The 19,217-nt window shown below is 40.8% G+C and overlaps 1 protein-coding gene across 1 annotated transcript in view; it reads right to left on the bottom strand.

Annotated features, from left to right (window-relative positions):
• Nucleotides 1-19,217, bottom strand: part of AGBL1 (AGBL carboxypeptidase 1) — an 836,354-nt gene that overhangs the window by 396,337 nt on the left and 420,800 nt on the right. The window contains exon 20 of the mRNA XM_061159751.1: nt 6,449-6,578. Within this exon, the coding sequence (XP_061015734.1) occupies nt 6,449-6,578 (130 nt within the window). The remainder of the gene's footprint in view (nt 1-6,448; nt 6,579-19,217) is intronic.

Below are 19,217 nucleotides of genomic sequence, written 5' to 3'. Positions count from 1 at the left end.
AAAGATCCCCTGGAAGAGGAAATGGCAGCCCACTCTAGTATTCTTGTCTGGAGAACTCCAGGGACAGAGAAAGAAGCCTGGTGGGCTACAGTCCATGAGATCAAAAAGTGTTGGATAGGATTGAGCAAATATACACACATAGCTGAAAGAGGATCTGATGTTCTTTTCTCTTTCCTAGAGTGAGAGATTTTCACTTAAATTGTGCCCTTACGGGTCAAGGTTCCAACATGGTCTTAGAAAAGCAGCCTTACTTACACATTAGCTTTGTCCACCTCCAATGGCTAACTTGGGGTGAAAATTTTCCCATTTAACTCAGCAGAAGGCATCAGTAACTAATGGGTTATGAGACTTCGCACAGTGGGGCTCTTTATTAAATATTATAAAGTGCTTCTGGAAGTTTTCTGCCATTCCAGTATTATGTATTATAATGTCCTTATTTCTAAAATAGCTCAATTACGTTGACAAAGCCCATGTACATTAATGCAAAATCATGCAGTCTAAAATGTGGCTTTGTTTTGGATGTAGCACCGTTCTGGGAACTAATAATGATTTTAATCTCTGCTGTTTATTTAAACATTTGATATGTGCCAGTCACACTGTTAAGGTTCATGACATACATGTTTCATCAGTATAAAATTCCTGAAAGGAGGCTATCATTCAAATTTACAAATGAGGTTCAACTTAGTATTGTGCTAAGGTTAAAGGAGGTTAAATGACTTGCACATAGCCACTCATTACTTAATCTTTATTCTGGTAGCACGGGAACAATTTTAAATAAAAAAATATGGAATCAAATTATTATTATAATTTTTTTTTAACCCAGGACCTCCATGTTTTCCATTGCTTGTTTCCTTTTTGATATGGGGATTTTTTTCCCCCTACTCTATCCTCAAATACAAAAACAGGAGAATTCTAGGCTCAGTACCTTAGCCTGAATCAAAGAAAATAAGTAACAGTAACATGTGTTCCTCTACTACTTCTGAAGAATGAAGTGGAGATAAAATAAATTGTGTGTACAGCGTATCCTTAGGTCCTTGGAGACAAGGATTTAGGAAGGGACATGCCATTTCTTCTTGTCCTCTACTTCCATGCCTTTTTTAAAAAGAAGCTGATGAACTAAAGACATATGCCAGAGGGACAGAATAAGATCAGCAAAATAATGTTAGTAGCTGAAAGTTCTGTTTCATTGGGCCCCAGAAAAGGATAAACCCCAAATACGCCCTCCCTATCCCCTGGCAGAAGGCAGCCTATTTTGTGTGAGAGGTAAATGGAAATCAATGAGCTGCTCATGGAGCACTGCAATCTCTTTACCAACAAGCATTCAAATTCTTGTCTGGGAAGTCCCATGGACAGAGGAGCATGGCGGGCTACAGCCCATGCGATGGCAAAGAGTCAGACATGACTGAGCATGCACGCACGTACACAGCAAGAGCCAAGGGGATGGAGACTGATACCTCTCCTAATTCTGAAACCCAGATGCTCTGCAGCAGGACAGAGACCAGGCAGCTACAACACAGCTCTTCGGAGCTTGCTGGAGCCTAAGAGCTTTCCTCCTCTCCCCCAAGCCGTGTCCTACTGCCCCAGGGCAGCATATCTCCTGACCCCTGTGTGGAACTCCTGGAAGATGAACACTTCAATGCCCCCTATTAGTTGATTGTTAAGGCTGTCTGCTCTTCTGGGCTTCTCCACTTACATACCTTTTCTCTGATTGGAGCCTTCTGATTTCTAATAAACCTTCTCAGCCTCTCTACTCTGTTCTGGCAAAGATAACCTTCCCTAGATTGACTCGCACGCCTTTCTTTGTGCCGGTCAATTTTACTTTGAACATCCTCCTTTATCTCCTAGCTACATTTCAAAGCTTTGTGACTTTGCTTTGATTTTGTTAATTCTAAAATAAATGGAAATGGAAGTATGTACAAGCACAGAACTTGAAAGAGTTTTGAGTCGATGAGTTTTGTTGTAAGTGACTCTTCATTCAAAATATAGAATGATTTCCACTAACCTAGAAAGTTCCCTCCTGGCTCCTCTTATTTAATCCCCTTCTAGAGGAAACCACTGTTCTGGTCTACTCATCTTAAACTTTGTATAAATAGAAGCATAGAATATGTACTTCTTAATGTCTAATTTATTTCACTAAACATGTTCCTGAAATTGGTCTGTGTTGTTGAGTATATCTGTAGTTGATTGCTATTGTCTTTAAGTTTTTACTGTTGAATTGTTTTCCAGCGTATGAATATGCCAATATTGTGTGTTTCTGGGCTTTTGGATCCAACATCTGCAGCATATTTCCTTATCTTCTAACAAACAAGAGAGACATAAAATGGAAGTTCAGGACGATAGGAAAGGGAACATAAGATCAATGTGATGTGAGAGCTACGCCATTAGCTAATAAAAACTTTCTTTCATTTGCTCTGTCTGGTGACCTTCAAACACAGAAAACCCACCAAGTCTTCAGTTTCACAAGGAAGAAGATAAGAGTCCATAATCAGGCCTGTAGACCTCTAAAGAAAGGATATTTCTCTACTAGTTTATTGTTAGTGCAAGAAAAACCTTTACTCATCTTTCAAGTACAACTCAAATGGCATTTTCAGTCTGAAGCATTTCCATAACCTTAAGGGAAAGTTACTCAAGCCCTCATTTGTGTTCTTACAACTCACAGGAACCTTAGTTTCAGTTTTTACTGAAAAATTGTTTCATTTTTTACTACATGGGTTTCTTCACAGACTTGACTCCACTTTCTACCAAAGAAATTATACAACTCCTTAAAGAAAAGGTACCTTCTGGCACCTGGCACAATTATTACACACATGATGTAAATGAGCAAATGGATGACTGCCTGGATGGATGGATGGATGGATGGATGGATAGATGGATGAATGAATGGATGGAAGGGTAGATGGATGAATCGGTGAATGGATGAAACAATATATGAAGAGGGCTGTATTGCTTATAAATTGAATGAACTGTCTGGTCTTTAGCAAGCTCCAGAAGTATCATGACATTGCTTTCTCCCCTTCTCCTGAATTCTCATTAATCCCAGGAGTTTATATTATTCTTCCTTCCAATATGTCTCAGTACCATCTAGAGCAGGTAGATGCTCCTAACCACCAGAAATGGGCTTCCTAATGCTTTGAGAAATATTTCCATAAGAGTCAGTGTTTGTGTGGAGTTACTGTTAATCTACGACCATGTAGTGCAAGAGACAATCTCGACTCAGTGGCAGGCTTCCAGGTACAGGACAGGCCTGAGTGCTGAGTGAGTGACAGTGCTTCTGCTGTCAGCAGAAGGCTGGTTAAATATAGCCACACAGGTAACTGAAAGGTGATGCTGGGCCTAAAGGAGAGCTCTGTAAGGCTACGAACAGCATGTAGGGCTCAGCTGTTTCTCACCCACCTCTCAGATGGTCCCAGCAGGAGACGAATCTGTGACTGTGATGTTTACAATTAATTAATGTTTATTTAAATTTTTAAGCAAGGCTTTCACCTACCACGCTTTAAAATAAATGTTCTGCTCTTCAATTAGAGGTTGTCAGAGCAGAGAGGAATCCTGTTTGTTATGGGTGGAATGTGTGTATACTTAAAATGTGTATCAGGGCGGAACCTCTTTTTCTGTAAGTCTCTCTCTCTCTTCCCAGAGGCTGGGGCTTCCTACTTAGAGAAACATACTTTTCAAGATCTTGACTTCAAGATCGGTGCTCTGCTATGCATGAGCCCCCGGGCAGGGACTTTCTAAGTGGTGCTAGTGGTAAAGAATCTGCTCTCAATGCAAGAGATAGAGGTTCAGTCCCTGGGTTGGGTGGATCCCCTGGAGTAGGAAATGGCAACCCACTCAAGAATTCTTGCCTGGAAAATTCCATGGGCAGAGGTGCCTGGCCAGCTACAGCTCATGGGGCAAAGAGTTGGACACGACTGAGCACACATATGCAGGCCATGAAGTTACTTCTAGAGGGTAGACAGCAGATTACAGGGTCTTCTTGGATGGGGAATGTGAGTTAGCATTCCCCATGGAATGGCACATTTTGACCAGTGTAGAACTAGTGTTCTTAAGGGAAAAGGATGTGCTTTGTCCTTTTGCAATAAAGCATTGACTCAACAAGCCTGAAGTATGTATACCTTATATTCTCCAAAGAAAGGTCTGACCCTGGACTGACTCCTTGGAGCTCACATTGACATCCATGGAATATCCTGATAGATAACAGTGTCTTTCTTTACCTAGGACATTGGGCCATATTAGAAGGTTGATGCCATGTGATATACGGTGGGGTTCTTGGGCCACAAAGTGTCAGCTTGACCTCTGAAGAGCCTGAAGACTAACTAAGATCAGCCATGTGGACACCAGGGCTACAAAATGACTTCTGAGGACTTCCCTGGTGGCTCAGTGGTTGAGAATCCACCTGCCAATGCGGAGGATAAGGGTTCGATCCCTTGTCCGGGTAGAATCCAGTATGTCTCAGAGTAATTAAGCTCATGTGCCACAACTACTGAAACGCGTGCACCTAGAGCCTGTGCTCTGCAACAAGAGGAAGCCACCGCAGTGAGCAGCCCGGACACTGCAATTATAGAGTAGCCCTCACTTGCCAAAACTAGAGAAAGCCTGCATAGCAGCAACAAAGACCCAGTGCAGCCAGTATATAATGACCCTTGATAAAACCCCTCATGGCTCAGGGGAGCGTCCTTGTCTGGAAACACCCTACCTGTGATCACACATCATAGATGGAGAATTAAGCATTGTCCATACAACTGCCCTGGGAGCAGACACCTGGACTTAACACATCCCCTCAAAGAATAAGTGATGAAGAGAGAAGGGGTTGCAGGGTGGAAAGCCAGATCAACTCTGCTTCCTGGTGATCCCAAGGAAATCATTTGACCTCTTAATATTTTTGAGGTTCAAGTAAGCTTCTAAATTAGATATTCATCCATTGTTTCACTGGATAGTTACTGAATGTGCCACCGTTTTAATCATATAGTATATGGTCAAAAAGTGGTTAATGGTGGAGATGATTGTTTGAATTGGTCCATGTGTGAGCTTCTGCAAATTAGTTTAAGCTCCTTCAGTGAGGTAAGCACTCTAAATCTGTACATATGCCCTCTGCAATTTTGCAGATAGATATGTTCATAGTTTGTAGTCCATAAATGATTACTTTCATACAGTTATGTGGCTAGTACTACCTCCTATCTTATCTTAAGCCTAAGCCTCTGAATGTTGTTTTTCATCAATTGCACATTTACTTTAGGCTCGAGAGAAAAGCCTACGCATGAAAGTGCCTAGAACAGAGACAGAATCATCTTTGGAACTTAATAAGCAGTAGTTGAATATGGGAGAGGGAAAAGGCAACCCACTCCAGTGTTCTTGCCTGGAGAATCCCAGGGACGGGGAGCCTGGTGGGCTGCCATCTATGGGGTCGTGCAGAGTCGGACACGACTGAAGCGACTTAGCAGCAGCAGCAGCAGTTGAATATGAATCTGAACACCTAGAGAATTTTTTACTATTTAATAGACATATACATTTTCTTTCTTGACGAATACTGGAAAAAAAAATAAAGACCCAGGAAATGGGATGAAATGCAATTTTTTGCCCAGTTTTCAGCAATGAATATTGAACTCCTGGTTTGATCTTATTGTCAATTAAACGGTTCCCCAAAAAGATACACTCAAGCTCTAATTCCCAGTACCTATGTATGTGATCTTATTTGGAAAAATATTCTTTGCAGATGTAACCAAGTTAAGGGGAGCCCACACTGAATTAGGGTGGGCCCTGGATCACTGTGGGCTTCCCAGGTGGCGCAGTGGTAAAGAATCTGCCAACCAATGTAGGAAATGCAGGTTCGATTTCTTGGTTGGGAAACTCCCCTGGAGAAGGAAAGAGCAACCCACTCCAGTATTCTTGTCTGGGAAATCCCATGGACAGAGGAACCAGGTGGTCTACAGTCCATGGGGTCACAAAGAATCAGACACGACTGAGCACACACACATTAGCCCAGTGACTGCTATGCTGATAAGAAAAGAGAAATTTTTACCCAGACACACAGAGAGCGAAGGTGGCCCTCTGAAGACAGAGGCAGAGATCGGAGCTGTGCTCCCACAAGCCAAGGATGCTAAGGACCGCTGGCAATCACCAGAAGCTAGGACGAGGCAAAGAAGGCTGCTTTCCCAGGGTCTTTGGAGACACTAGGGGCTGCTGACATCTTAATTTCCAGACTTCTAGCCTCCAGAAATGTGAAACATAGGCTGCTACTTTGGGTTTTTTTTTTTTTTTGTTTTTTTTTTAATCTATACAGTTTGTGGTATTTTGCTATGTCAGCCTTAAGAAATGAATATGCCCCCATCACAGCTTGTTATACACAGGTCTTGGGCTTGTGTCTGGTTTTCCTGCCTGGACAGAAAGTATTCTGCCCCTGGAAGGTGGAAGGAACCAGCCAAGAGCATGGAAGCAGAAGGACGCGACTCACCACGGGACTCCGGCCGACGCTGTCCAGGTAGTGGAGGAGTCCTTTGGCATGGTAGATTGTGGGCTGGAGACGAGCACTGGGAGACAGCCACTGTCTGTTCAAGTCCTCCCCTCTCAGTGAGCATCTGTGGCTGCGGGAACAAACAACAAGCCAATAAATACACATTTAGAAGAAAATAACTTGAGAAAATAAAGCTCGACAAGACAATTAAACTAATGAACCCAACTTCCCTCTGACTTCTGCTCAATTGGCATCCATTGAAGATGCCCAGAAAGATGCAGATCCCAATGTGTCATGATTATTCACAGCTCCCCAAAGACCTGGAAACCATATTTAACTTGAATCAGGGTCACCAGAGTTTGAAGATGAAGTTTGGGAAATATTTTTCTCCACTACCGACTTCTGAGGAGAACAAGTTCAATAAATTTCTCTAGACTCTTCAGTTCCACAAATAATCATTATTAATAATAAGTTGAGATCAATATATCATGCTGGGCATGTTACATATGATCTTTCTAGGTGGCCCAATAATTCTGCCAAGCGGATATTATTGCACCCCAGTGAAGACAGTGACACTTAGAAATGGTTAAATAAATGCCCCCAAATCACATAACTTAAGAGTTAGGCTTTCCATCCAGGTCTGTTTCCCTCTGAGAAACAGCATAGGGTCTTTCTCCTATCACGTTAACTCCACCCTACCCATATAGATGCCACAGAAAGCTTGACATTTACTCAGAGAGCCAGAGTGTCATTTTCAGAGACATCATCATGGATTATTAGCTCTAGAAATGAGCTCAAAAATCATACTTGTCCTCATTTGGGAAAAGAGGATGTTCACATTTGAAAGTATCAAGTCTCTCTACAAAGGTGACACAGCTGGTTAGTGAGAACAGTGACTGCAATTCAGAGCGAAGGAAGCTGAGATGCTGAGTGGTGGGTAAAGGGAACCTTAAAAGCCCGGGTCCACCAGCCATTACCAACAGCAGCCCCTTCTCTAGGGAGGCAACCAGAAGTCCTGCTGAGATGTTATTTATTCAACAGGCTGACAATCAAGGCACCAGAGATTAAGAGGAAGAAGAGCAGCATCTCCATCACCTAGTCCTTCCATCCTCCCTACCCCGATCCCTAATACCACCTCCTGCTGCCCTCATCCTTCTCTTTTTTAAAACATAATTTTATTTATTTCTTTATTTTTGGCTGCCCCGAGTCTTCGCTGCCTTTCTCGGGCTTTTTCTAGTTGCAGTGAGAGGGTGCTGCTCTTCACTGCCGTGCGAGGGCTTCTCGTTGCGGTGGCTTCTCTGCAGAGACCAGGCTCTATGCGCCCTGGCTTCAGTAGCTGCAGCACGTGGGCTCAGCAGTTGTGGCGCATGGACTTAGTTGCTCAATCGTATGGAACCCACGTCCCCTGGATTGGCAGGCAGATTCTTTACCACTGAGCTACCAGTGATGTCCTGCCCGTGTCCTTCTGTGCTTCAACTTAATCAAACTGCGCACCACTCTCCCTGAGAAATCATGCCTGCTGGTCTCATTGCCAGGACTCCTCAAAGCTTCATCCCTTACCTCTTCAACATTCAGGGGCCAGTTCTTCAGGGGAACTTTCCCTGATCCCCAGACCCTTACATTCTGCCGCTACTAAATATATTGCAACAGCATCCTCAGAGTTCTCATAGAATCTTTTTGGATGGTTTTTATTCATTCATTTTTGTTTCTTTCACCTTTGTTTTTCAACTGTAAGCTTCCTGGGGGCAGAAATGGTTTCTCTGTTACCATCTAGACCCAAATATTGTAACTCTGTCAGAGCTGGTATTAGTAAATACTTTGGAGTGAAAAATGTACTAATATTTAAATGTAGAATCAAATACTTTTTCTGTTTAAAGAAAAAACACTATTTTCAATAAATCTTGGAGGTGGAAGGAAAAAGGTTCAGCCTCCTCCTTTCAGCACTTTTTAATCTCATGTTTCTGAAATTATCTTTAAATATTAGTTTCCTGCTGCTTGTCAGCCCCTCTTCCAGCTCACTGGAAACTGAAAATCTTTAGATTAATCATTGATCCTGATTTCACCATTAAAATATTTTGACTTGAGAAATGGTAGGCTTGTTGCATCTTCCTCTATGACTTTTATTCTTTTCTTGCTTTACACCCCACACAGTCCTCTTTTTAATAGCAATGACATTTAGAAATAGGGTTTCTGCCTGGCGACCAAGGATGAAGATAAAATACAAAGTAGATCTTTCGAAAGAAGCAAATAGCAATGGAAAGAAGCTGGTGTCCCAGACTTTCTCCTAAGCCTCTGTTATGTTTAAATGAATTTCTTTTCTCAATCAAGGTACTTGCCAGCACAACATCCCAGAGCCTCAGAATTTTCTCTAACTGCTCTGTGATTCTGCCTTGACCTGGATTCTCATCAACACTGAGGATTTCTTTTTTTTCTTTGTAACATCAAAAGTAATGAAATCAGTGGAGGCCCCTTAAAAGTATTTCTGTTTGTAGCAATAAAAATGCACACTTTCTCTGCAACCAGTAGCCAGCAATTCCATGAAATGCTCTCTGCCTCTGCTTTCCTTCTGTTCCACAGAGATCAAGCTCTAGAGTGATGTCCATGAGGAAAAGACCCAGAGGTTGCCAATGGCAGATAAACCATTCTAGACAACAGTTCTTCAAAATGTAGCGGCGGGGTGGAGTTTTGTGCTGCAATCAGAATAAGCCTGAGTATTGGTTAAAAAGATCGAGTCTCAACTCTCAGCTTTGTCACCAGATAAGGGGACTGGGGGCTTCTGAGAGTCAATATTGTCATATGCTAAAGAATATAGATATTCCTACCCTATGTCTCAGGATTATTCTGAGGGTTAAATGAAATGGTCTCTGTTTTAGATATCTCCATGGAGAAACTATGTAACTCTATCTCCACCACTGTCTATGTCCACGCCATGTCTACATCTATACCCACATGCATAATCTCTCTTTCTATCTGTATTACATCCTCATCTTCAACCATAATGCTCAGGGATGCAAAGCACCACTTGGATTATGTTCATTCATTCTTTATCTCATCCTAACACTTTTCCTTATGAATAATCATCAGAGACCTGTATGCACTTTGATTAGAAGGGAGAAGAATCTTGACTGGGAACCTCAAATAAGAGGCAGTGGTTAGTTTTTAAATTCGAGCTGACTTGAACACATTTAAGAGTGGAAACCATGAGGCTGAAGAGAAAAAGAGTTATCTAAGGAATGGTACAGATGAGGCTGTTTGCAGGGCAAGAACAGAGACAGACACAGAGAATGAATATGTGGGCACGGTGGCAAGGGGAAGGAGAGGCAAATCTGGAGAGCAGGACTGACATGTGTGCAGTGTCGTGTGTTAAACAGAAAGCTAGTGGGGAGCTGCCATAAAGAACAAGGAGCTCAGCTCAGTGCTCTGTGAGGACCTGGATGGTGGGAGGGTGGGGGAGGCTGCAGGGGGAGCGACATGTGTACATGTATAGATGATTCAGTTTGTTGTATAGCAGAAACTAATACAATGTTGTAAAGCAATTTCCAATAAAAAATAAAATGCTGTCTAAGGAAAAAAATGCAAGGATATAACAATATAAATTGCTCAACAGACTACTTAATAGTACCAAGCGGGCCATTAAATTGTACCAAGGGAAGGATGGCTTCTAAGATTGACTAGGTGTGCAGATTTGGGGAGAAACTGGACTCATTTGAGACTTAAGCAAGTCTTTTCTCCTATTAGTTAGGGGAAAATTTTGCTGGTGTTTCAGGGGCGGAGACAACAATGCATTCCTTAGGTCTGTCTAGGTGGCATGAACTTGGGAAATCTGTATGTATTTGTATTCAGTGTTCTCTGTGTGGTTATAGTTTTGAGAGTATCCCTGTGTGTGCTTATGGCTTCAGCAGTTCCTAGATTTCCACAATTTCACATTATTACACCAAGTACTGCGCCTAACTCGAGTGCTGCTCCTTTTAAAGCAAATGCATTTTCTTCCAATCTCCAAATCCATTTAGCATTTTGTGTTAATGACATCAGCGATTCATTCAGTCGGAGGAATTGCTGTGGCTCTTCCTGGGGATTTGTTTTAAGCATTTGAAGATGAAATGCACCCCATCTTATTATCTACTGTAGCATTTCTGAAATGACAGCTGCTGCCTCTATGTGGAGAAAATTAGCAGATGGACAGCTATGACTGGCTGGCAATAAATTCAGCACCTCTAATTTCCGAAAAGGGGTCATCTCTCAAATAGAGTTTGAAGTCATGCTTTGCTTCTAAAGAGAGGAAAATGGTCAGCAGTGCTATCTTTTTTTCCCCACTGAAAAACTGCAGACTTACAGAAGGGGGTAGGAAACACTTCCTTTTGATTTTCACAAAGGAAGTCATTTGGCTCAAATAGTCCTCCTGGATTTTTTTTTTTTTTTTTTTAACAAAAGCATTGGTTTAGGAGAGTGTCAAACAGAGTGAAGTAAGTCAGAAAAAGAAAAACTTCATATATGAATGCATATATGTGGAATCTATGAAAATGCCATAGATCAACTTATTTGCAAACCAGAAATAGAGACAGATGCAGAGAACAAGCGTGGATACCAAAGGGGATGAAAGGGGGAGGTGGGAAGAATTGGGAGATTCGGATGGATGTGTGCACATTCCTGTGTATAAAACAGATGACTACTGTGTAGCACAGGGAACTCTATTCAGCTCTCTGTCACCACCTGAATGAGCCGGAAGTCCAAAAGGGAGGGGGTGTGTGTGCACACGTGCATCTACATGTACACATGTGGCTGATGCACTTTGCTGCACAGTAGACATTGTAATGTGACTTTCCTGTTTAGTCACTAAGCTGTGCCTGACTCTTCTGTGATCCCACGGACTGTACCTGCCAGGCTCCTGTGATCATGGGATTGTCCAGGTAAGAACACTGGAGTGGGTTGCCATTTCCTTCTCAGGGGATCTTCCCAACTCATGTATCGAGCCTGCATCTCTTGAGTCTCCTGCATTGGCAGGCAGATTCTTAATCTGTGCCACCTGGGAAGCCTCTCTGAGTACTTTACATGTATATTATGAGCCTGCTCTTTTTAGGTTATTTGCAGCACATGTCTAGGATATCTCTCTAATTGAACCTGCAGTTTGTGGTAGGTCAAATTCCTTCCCTTAAAAAAAAAAAAAAAAAAGGCTTTTGGTATCCTGAAAATATGGTCATTTTATGACCAAAAAAAAAAAAAAAAAAAAACCCACGTATCAGCCAAAATTATCAAAAAATGAATCAGAAAGGATGGTTCTAAGAGTTCATTGAATAAAAGTCATCATCTTAATGGTAACCTAAGCATACCTTAAAGGCCAGATAGTCTAAAGGGAAATGATGTCACTTGAAACCACTTTTTAACATCCGTTGTGGATTTTATGATGGACTTCCCAGGTGGCGCTAGTGGTAAAAAAAAAACCTTGGCCTGCCAATGCAGGAGACATAAGAGGCAGAGGTTCAGTCCCTGGGTTGGGAAGATCCCCTGCAGGAGGGCATGGCACCCCACTCCAGTATTCTTGCCTGGAGCATCCCATGGACAGAGGAGCCTGATGGGCTACAGTCCATGGGGTTGCAAAGAGTCAGACAAGATTGAAGCGACTTAGCACGCACACATATGGGTTTTATGTATTTGCCAAGAACAAGGACTATCCTAACCAGAGAATGGGAAATAAGTGATCTAACCGAAGGCCTTGACAGACAGAACCTGAATTGTCAGGACCCCTGAAGCAAAGAAAGAATTAGAGGGCAGAGGAAGAAAGAGGAAAAGTGAGCTGCTTCCTGAAAGAGAATCTATAAAGCTGCAGTCAGACAATAAAATGATTCAAAAATCTCCCATCCAGCCGTGACTGATCAAAGGAGAAATGGGGCCCTTCAGACTGAATGAGTGATGCCAAGCTTGATAATATTAGTGCATACGGCACAGCAAGCTCTGTAGTCTAAAGAGAGGCGGCGTGTTTGAGATTTGGCAACTGCTTCACCATTCACTGCACATCGTAGTAACAGGAGACAGTGTGGGTGCAGGAGAATATTTATCAAGGTAAGAAGATGTACGCGAGAACATGACAGAGCAGCACAGGCTACTGTGGGCCAGACACTCTACCCAGAGCTTTCCACATAAAGACCGCCTGGATCAGGAAAAGGAGGAAAGAGAAAAACAAAACAAAACACAGTGTCCTCTTAAGGCCATCATCACTCTACAGCTCAAACAACCAGGGTTGTGAGAGACATATTATGTTCAAGATATTTTTGTCATACAAAAAGCTCAGATAGACAGCAGTCTAGAGTGAAGGAGAAAGAAGCAATCAAACCCAAGGGTCCCTCAACATATCCAAGAACCCAGCCACATGGTGCCGGAGGACTGGTCACCCCAGAGCCCAGATAGAGGTAAGCCGAGGTCCTTAAATGATGGACCAATCCGCACATGACCATGGGGTTCTCTGTCGCTGGTAAAGAACCTTTCTGCCAATGCAGGAGATGCAGCTTCAATCCCTGGGTCAGGAAAATCCCCTGAAGAAGGAAATGGCAACCCACTCCAGTGGGCTCGCCTGGGAAATCCCATGGACAGAGGAGGCTGGTGTGCTTCAGTCCAAGGGGTTGCAAAAGAGTCGGACACAACTTAGCCACTAAACAATAGCAACAACAACAAAGAAATGACAAGGTTGGAAATCTCAACTTTGTTAAATAAATCACCCAGAGTTGACACTTGAACCTAGGCTCGTCCAGACCTAACCCTCTCATTTTTCTCAAAGTATGGTCACAGCAGCATCATGTGAGAGCTTCTTGGGTATGTAGAAACCTGAGTCCCATCCCTGTGTCTTCATTGTAACAAGAGCTCTAAAGAATCTGTACACACATTTGGTGAACACCTTTAAAGGACTGGGATGTAAATTGGTATAGACACTATGGAGAACAGTTTGGGGTTCCTTAAATAACTAAAAATAGAGGTACCATATAATTCAGCAAAAACCTGCTCCTGGGCATACAGCTGGAGCAAACCATAATTAGAAAAGATACACTCAGCCCTATGTTCGTAGCAGCATTATTTATGATAGCCAAGACATGGAAATTACCTAAATGTCTATCAACAGATGGATGAAGATGTGGTGTGTGTGTGTGTGTGTGTGATGTATGTGCAATGGAATATTACTTAGCCATAAAGAAGGAAATAATGCCATTTGAAGCAGCATGGATGGACCTAGAGATTATCAAACTAAGTGAAGTAAGTCAAAGACAAATATTTGACATCACTTATGTGTGGAATCTAAAAAATGATACAAATTAACTTATTTATGAGACAGAAACCATACACAGACTTAGAAAACAAATTTACATTTACCAAAGGGGAAGGTGGGGGAAAGGGATAAATTCGCAGTTTGGGATTAATGTATACATAATACTATATATAAAACGGATAATCAACTAGGACCTACTGTATAGGACAAGGAACTCTACTCAATACTCTGTAATAACCTATATGGGAAAAGAATCTGAAAAAGAATATGTATATGTATATGTATAACTGAATCCCTTTGTTGCACTCCTGAAACTATAATTTACAACATTATAAATCGACTATACTCCAATATAATTTTTTTCAAAAAGCCAAAGGCAATAAGCAAAAGAAGCATTGCCTTATACTTTATGGAAAGAAAGAAAATTAACACTTACATAGGAATGTGGACTTTATAAAGGACTTTATTGCAACAACACTTACAGGAATCTAGAGCATTTGCTATTTAGAATCACTGGCATCTGACTCCGAGCAGCACCAGGTCCAAAAGCTTTAAGATGTATCTTTCCTACTTTCCCACCTCATTTCCCCCACAACTGAATTAGCCTATTGCATGTTTTAATTTGAAAACCAATGTAGAGTTAAGATGAAAGTGCATTTTCTCTAAGTTATTTTGACAAGTCTGGTTTCCTAATATCATTCAGATATCCAGTGTAACAAAAGATAACAAGCGAAGGATAAGGTGAAATGAGGTTAGACCATATTATGGGGTGGGAAATGTAGGAGAGTCCTACAATATTATGAGTATAAATCAGGAATATGTAACACATTAATTCAAATTTCTCCTTAGAACTGAGTCATATACAACTTACTCAGTAAAAGTGACAAATAGATTCAAGGGGCTAGATCTGATAGACAGACTGCCTGAAGAACTATGGATGGAGGTTCGTGACATTGTACAGGAGACCATCCCCAAGAAAAAGAAATGAAAAAAGGCAAATGGTTGTTTGAGGAGTACTTACAAATGGCTGAGAAAAGAAGAGAAAATGAAAGGCAAAGGAGAAAAGGAAAGATATACCCATTTGAATGCGGTGTTCCAAATAATAGCAAGGAGAAATGAGAAAACCTTCCTCAATGATCAGTAAAATGAAACAGAGGAAAACAATAGAATGGGAAAGACCTCCTCAAGAAAAACAGAGATACCAAGGGAAGATTTCATGCAAAGATGGTCACAATAAAGGACAGAAGTGGTATTGACCTAACAGAAGAAGATATGAAGAGGAGGTGGCAAGAAAGATCTTCACAACCCAGATAACCACAATGGTGTGATCGCTCACCTAGAGCCAGACATCCTGGAATGTGAAGTCAAGTGGGCCTCAGGAAACATCACTACAAACAAAGCTAGTGGAGGTGATGGAATTCCAGTCGAGCTATTTCAGATCCTGAAAGATGATGCTGTTAGAGTGCTGCACTCAATATGCCAGCAAATTTGGAAAACTAAGAAGTGGCCACAGGAATGGAAAAGGTCAGTTTTCATTCCAATCCCAAAGAAGGTCAATGCCAAATAAATATTAAAACTACTACACAATTGCACTCATCTCACACGCTAGTAAAGAATGCTAAAAATTCTCCAAGGCAGGCTTCAAGAGTATGTGAGCCATGAACTTCCAGATGTTCAAGCTGGATTTAGAAAAGGCAGAGGAACCAGAGATGAAATCGCCAGCATCCATTGGATCATAGAAAAAGCAAGAGAGTTCCAGAAAAACATCTGCTTCTGCTTTATTGATTACACCAAAGCCTTTGACTGTGTAGATCACAACAAACTGTGGAAAATTCTTCAAGTGATGGGAATACCAGACTACCTTACCTGCCTCCTGAGAAACCTGTATGCAAGTCAAGAAGCAACTGTTAGAACTGGACATGGAACAACAAACTGGTTCCAAATAGGAAAATGAGTACATCAAGGCTGTATATTGTCACCCTGCTTATTTAACTTATATGCAGAGCACATCATGGGAAATGTCAGGCAGGATGAAGCACAACCTGGAATCAAGATTGCCAGGAAAAATATCAATAACCTCTGATACACAGATGACATCACCCTTATGGCAGAGAGTGCAGAGGAACTGAAGAGCCTCTTGATGAAAGTGAAAGAGCAGAGTGAAAAAGTTGGCTTAAAGCTCAAGATTCGAAATACTAAGATCATGGCATCCAGTCCCATCACTTCATGGCAAGCAGATGGGGAAACAGTGGAAACAGTGAGAGACTTTTATTTTGAGGGACTCCAAAATTACTTCAGATGGTGATTGCAGCCATGAAGTTAAAAGGTAGCTCCTTCAAAGAAAAGTTATGACCAACGTAGATAGCATGTTCAAAAGCAGAGACATTACTTTTCTGACAAAGGTCTATCTAGTCAAGGTTATGGTTTTTCCAGTAGTCATGTATGTATGTGAGAGTTGTACTATAATGAAAGCTGAGCATCAAAGAATTGATGCTTTTGAACTGTGGTGTTGGAGAAGACTCTTGAGAGCCCCTTGGACTGCAAGGAGATCCAACCAGTCCATCCTAAAGTAAATCAGTCCTGAATATTCATTGGAAGGAATGATGCTGAAGCTGAAACTCCAATACTTTAGCCACCTGATGAGAAGAACAGATTATTTGAAAAGACCTTGATGATGGGAAAGATTGAAGGCAGGAGGAGAAGGGGACGACAGAGGATGAAATGGTTGGATGGCATCACCAGTTTGATGTACTTGAGTTTGAGCAGGCTCCGGGAGTTGATGATGGACAGAGAGGCCTGGTGTGATGCAGTCCATGGTGTCACAAAGAGTTGGACATGACTGAGCAGCTGAACTGATTAAGGAAGAATAATTCATTTAATTTCTGAAATTTTATTTTTATTTATTTATTTTACTTTACAACATTGTATTGGTTTTGTCATACATTGACTTGAATCCACCGTGAGTGTAGTATATGTGTCCCCATCCTGAACCCCCCTCCCACCTCCCTCTCCATCCCATCCCTCTGGGTCATCCCAGTGCACCAGCCCCGAGCACCCTGTATCATGCATCAGACCTGGACTTGTGATTTGTTTCACATATGATAATTTACATGTTTCAATGCCATTCTCCCGTATCATCCCGCCCTCGCCCTCTCCCACACAATCCAAAAGACTGTTCAATATATCTGTGTCTCTTTTGCTGTCTCACATACAGGGTTATCGTTACCATCTTTCTAAATTCCATATATATGCATTAGTATACTGTATTGGTGTTTTTCTTTCTGGCTGACTTCACTCTGTATAATAGGCTCCAGTTTCATCCACCTCATTAGAACTGATTCAAATGTATTCTTTTCAGTGGCTGAGTAATATTCCATGGTGTATATGTACCACAGGTTTCTTATCCATTCATCTGCTGATGGACATCTAGGTTGCTTCCATGTCCTGGCTATTATAAACAGTGCTGCGATGAACATTGGGGTGCACGTGTCTCTTTCGATTCTGGTTTCCTCAGTGTGTATGCTCAGCAGTGGGATTGCTGGGTCATATGGCAGTTCTAGTTCCAGTTTTTTAAGGAATCTCCACACTGTTCTCCATAGTGGCTGTACTAGTTTGCATTCCCACCAACAGTGTAAGAGGGTTCCCTTTATCCATCAATAATCTTTGCAAAATGTTGCCAGAACAGGAAATTATAAAAGAGTTTTTCAAAAATTGAGAACTAAGGATTACCTCCATAGTGTTAAAAAAAATAAGAAATAATTTTTTGAAAAAACTCAACACTCATTCCTGAGAAGGACAATCAAGAAAATAAGAATTGTTGGATACTTTCTGTGTCAGAGTATGTGTATAAAGGTGCCCATCATTCTGATTCTACATATATATATATACACACACACATATTTATATATATATTTATAATGACCTATAAAATCAATGTTTAACTCATACAATAAATAATTCAGTAAGGTAACAGGATATAATATTACAATAGAGAAGAAAATGATCATATAAGAGAGCTGTTAAATAATCTGGTGCATTTAAAATATGGAGTATTCTGCAATTGTTAAGAAAAAAGAGAATGATATATATTTACTAATATGGAATGGTGATTTTCATGATATAAAGCTAAGTGCTAAAAATTATATAAAATATAAAAAGCATATTTTAGAGTGAAGAAGACATAACAATACATATATATATATAAATTTATGCAAATAACATAAGATAAATAAAAAACTAATAATACTAATTGGGCTTCCCCAGTGGCTCAGTGGTAAAGAATCCACCTGCCAATACAGAAGACACCAGTTCCCCTGGGGTGGGAAGATCCCCTAGGAAGGAGATGGCACTCCACCACAGTAGTCTGGCCTGAGAAATCCCACTGACAGAGAAGCTGGGCAGGCTACAGTCCATGGGGTCAGAAAAGAGTAGGACATGACTGAGGACTAAACATAAAGATTGGTTACTTTCAGAAGGCAAATGGAAATAGGGTATAAAGCATGGATGAATGGGAAGTGGGTAGGAGGAATCAAGGGCAAATGACACTTCTCCAATCATACCTTTCTGTATTGTTCCAACTTTTAGAATCATGTTAATGTCTCACATACCCATAAGAATAAATAAATATGAGAAAACTATGAATAGAACTCCAAATGAATTAGTTACAAATAAACTCTATGGCAAATAAATAACACTTACGGAAGAGAAGAAGGAAATAACTGACTCAAGTAACTTTATAAAACAATGTTGCTACCTACTCTAAAGCTAAAGACAAAAACAATAGTATACAAGTGTGTTTTTCACAGCAGTATGTAGTTCTGAGGTAGCAATTCTAAAATGACTTTAGATGCACTCTAGAATTACTAAATAAGTAAATCAGTTATACATAATAACAACCAGGTATCTCACAGTCACAAAAAGAATTATAAATAATTAACTCTGTGATGTTGTTCTGGAATCAGAAGTATCCGCATGAATTCATGGTTTCATATAGAAAGTTAGATTAAATAGATACAAGTGTATGTGTAGTGGTGTATGTATTCATGCATTTATTTCCTAGTTCTGTCTAGTGGAAGGACCTAGAAATAATAACCCCCAAGTAGCATGAACATATAAAATGCTCAGATCAAATTTTTCAAGTAACATTATTTAATCAAAGAAATCAGGGCTTCTTGAAGAAATGCCTAGCTTCAGAAGTGGGGTGAGGAAAGAATACCAGTCTAGAATATATTATGATGTCAGAATTCTTAAAGCACTCAAAAATAATGGGAACATGTTGAAATGACAGAAGAATCAATTTCAAGGGAATCTCAATGACCAAATGTGGTAATATTTGAACACTAAAATCAAGTAATTATTAATAAGTAATTATTCATAAGTTTGTACTGATATAAGTAAATAAAGGAAGAGCTCTTCATTTGAGTAGAATTCCAGTTAGTTAAAACAGAAAAAGTGAAGGAAAATAAAGTTATCATTTGGCAAATATAACAGTAACTGTTATAAGCCAGAATCACCAAT

The sequence above is a fragment of the Dama dama genome, chromosome 13 (assembly GCF_033118175.1).
Source record: "Dama dama isolate Ldn47 chromosome 13, ASM3311817v1, whole genome shotgun sequence".
Classification (NCBI taxonomy): Eukaryota; Metazoa; Chordata; class Mammalia; order Artiodactyla; family Cervidae; genus Dama; species Dama dama.
Note: the sequence above shows the minus strand (reverse complement) of the source record. Positions and strands in the feature narration are given on the sequence as shown.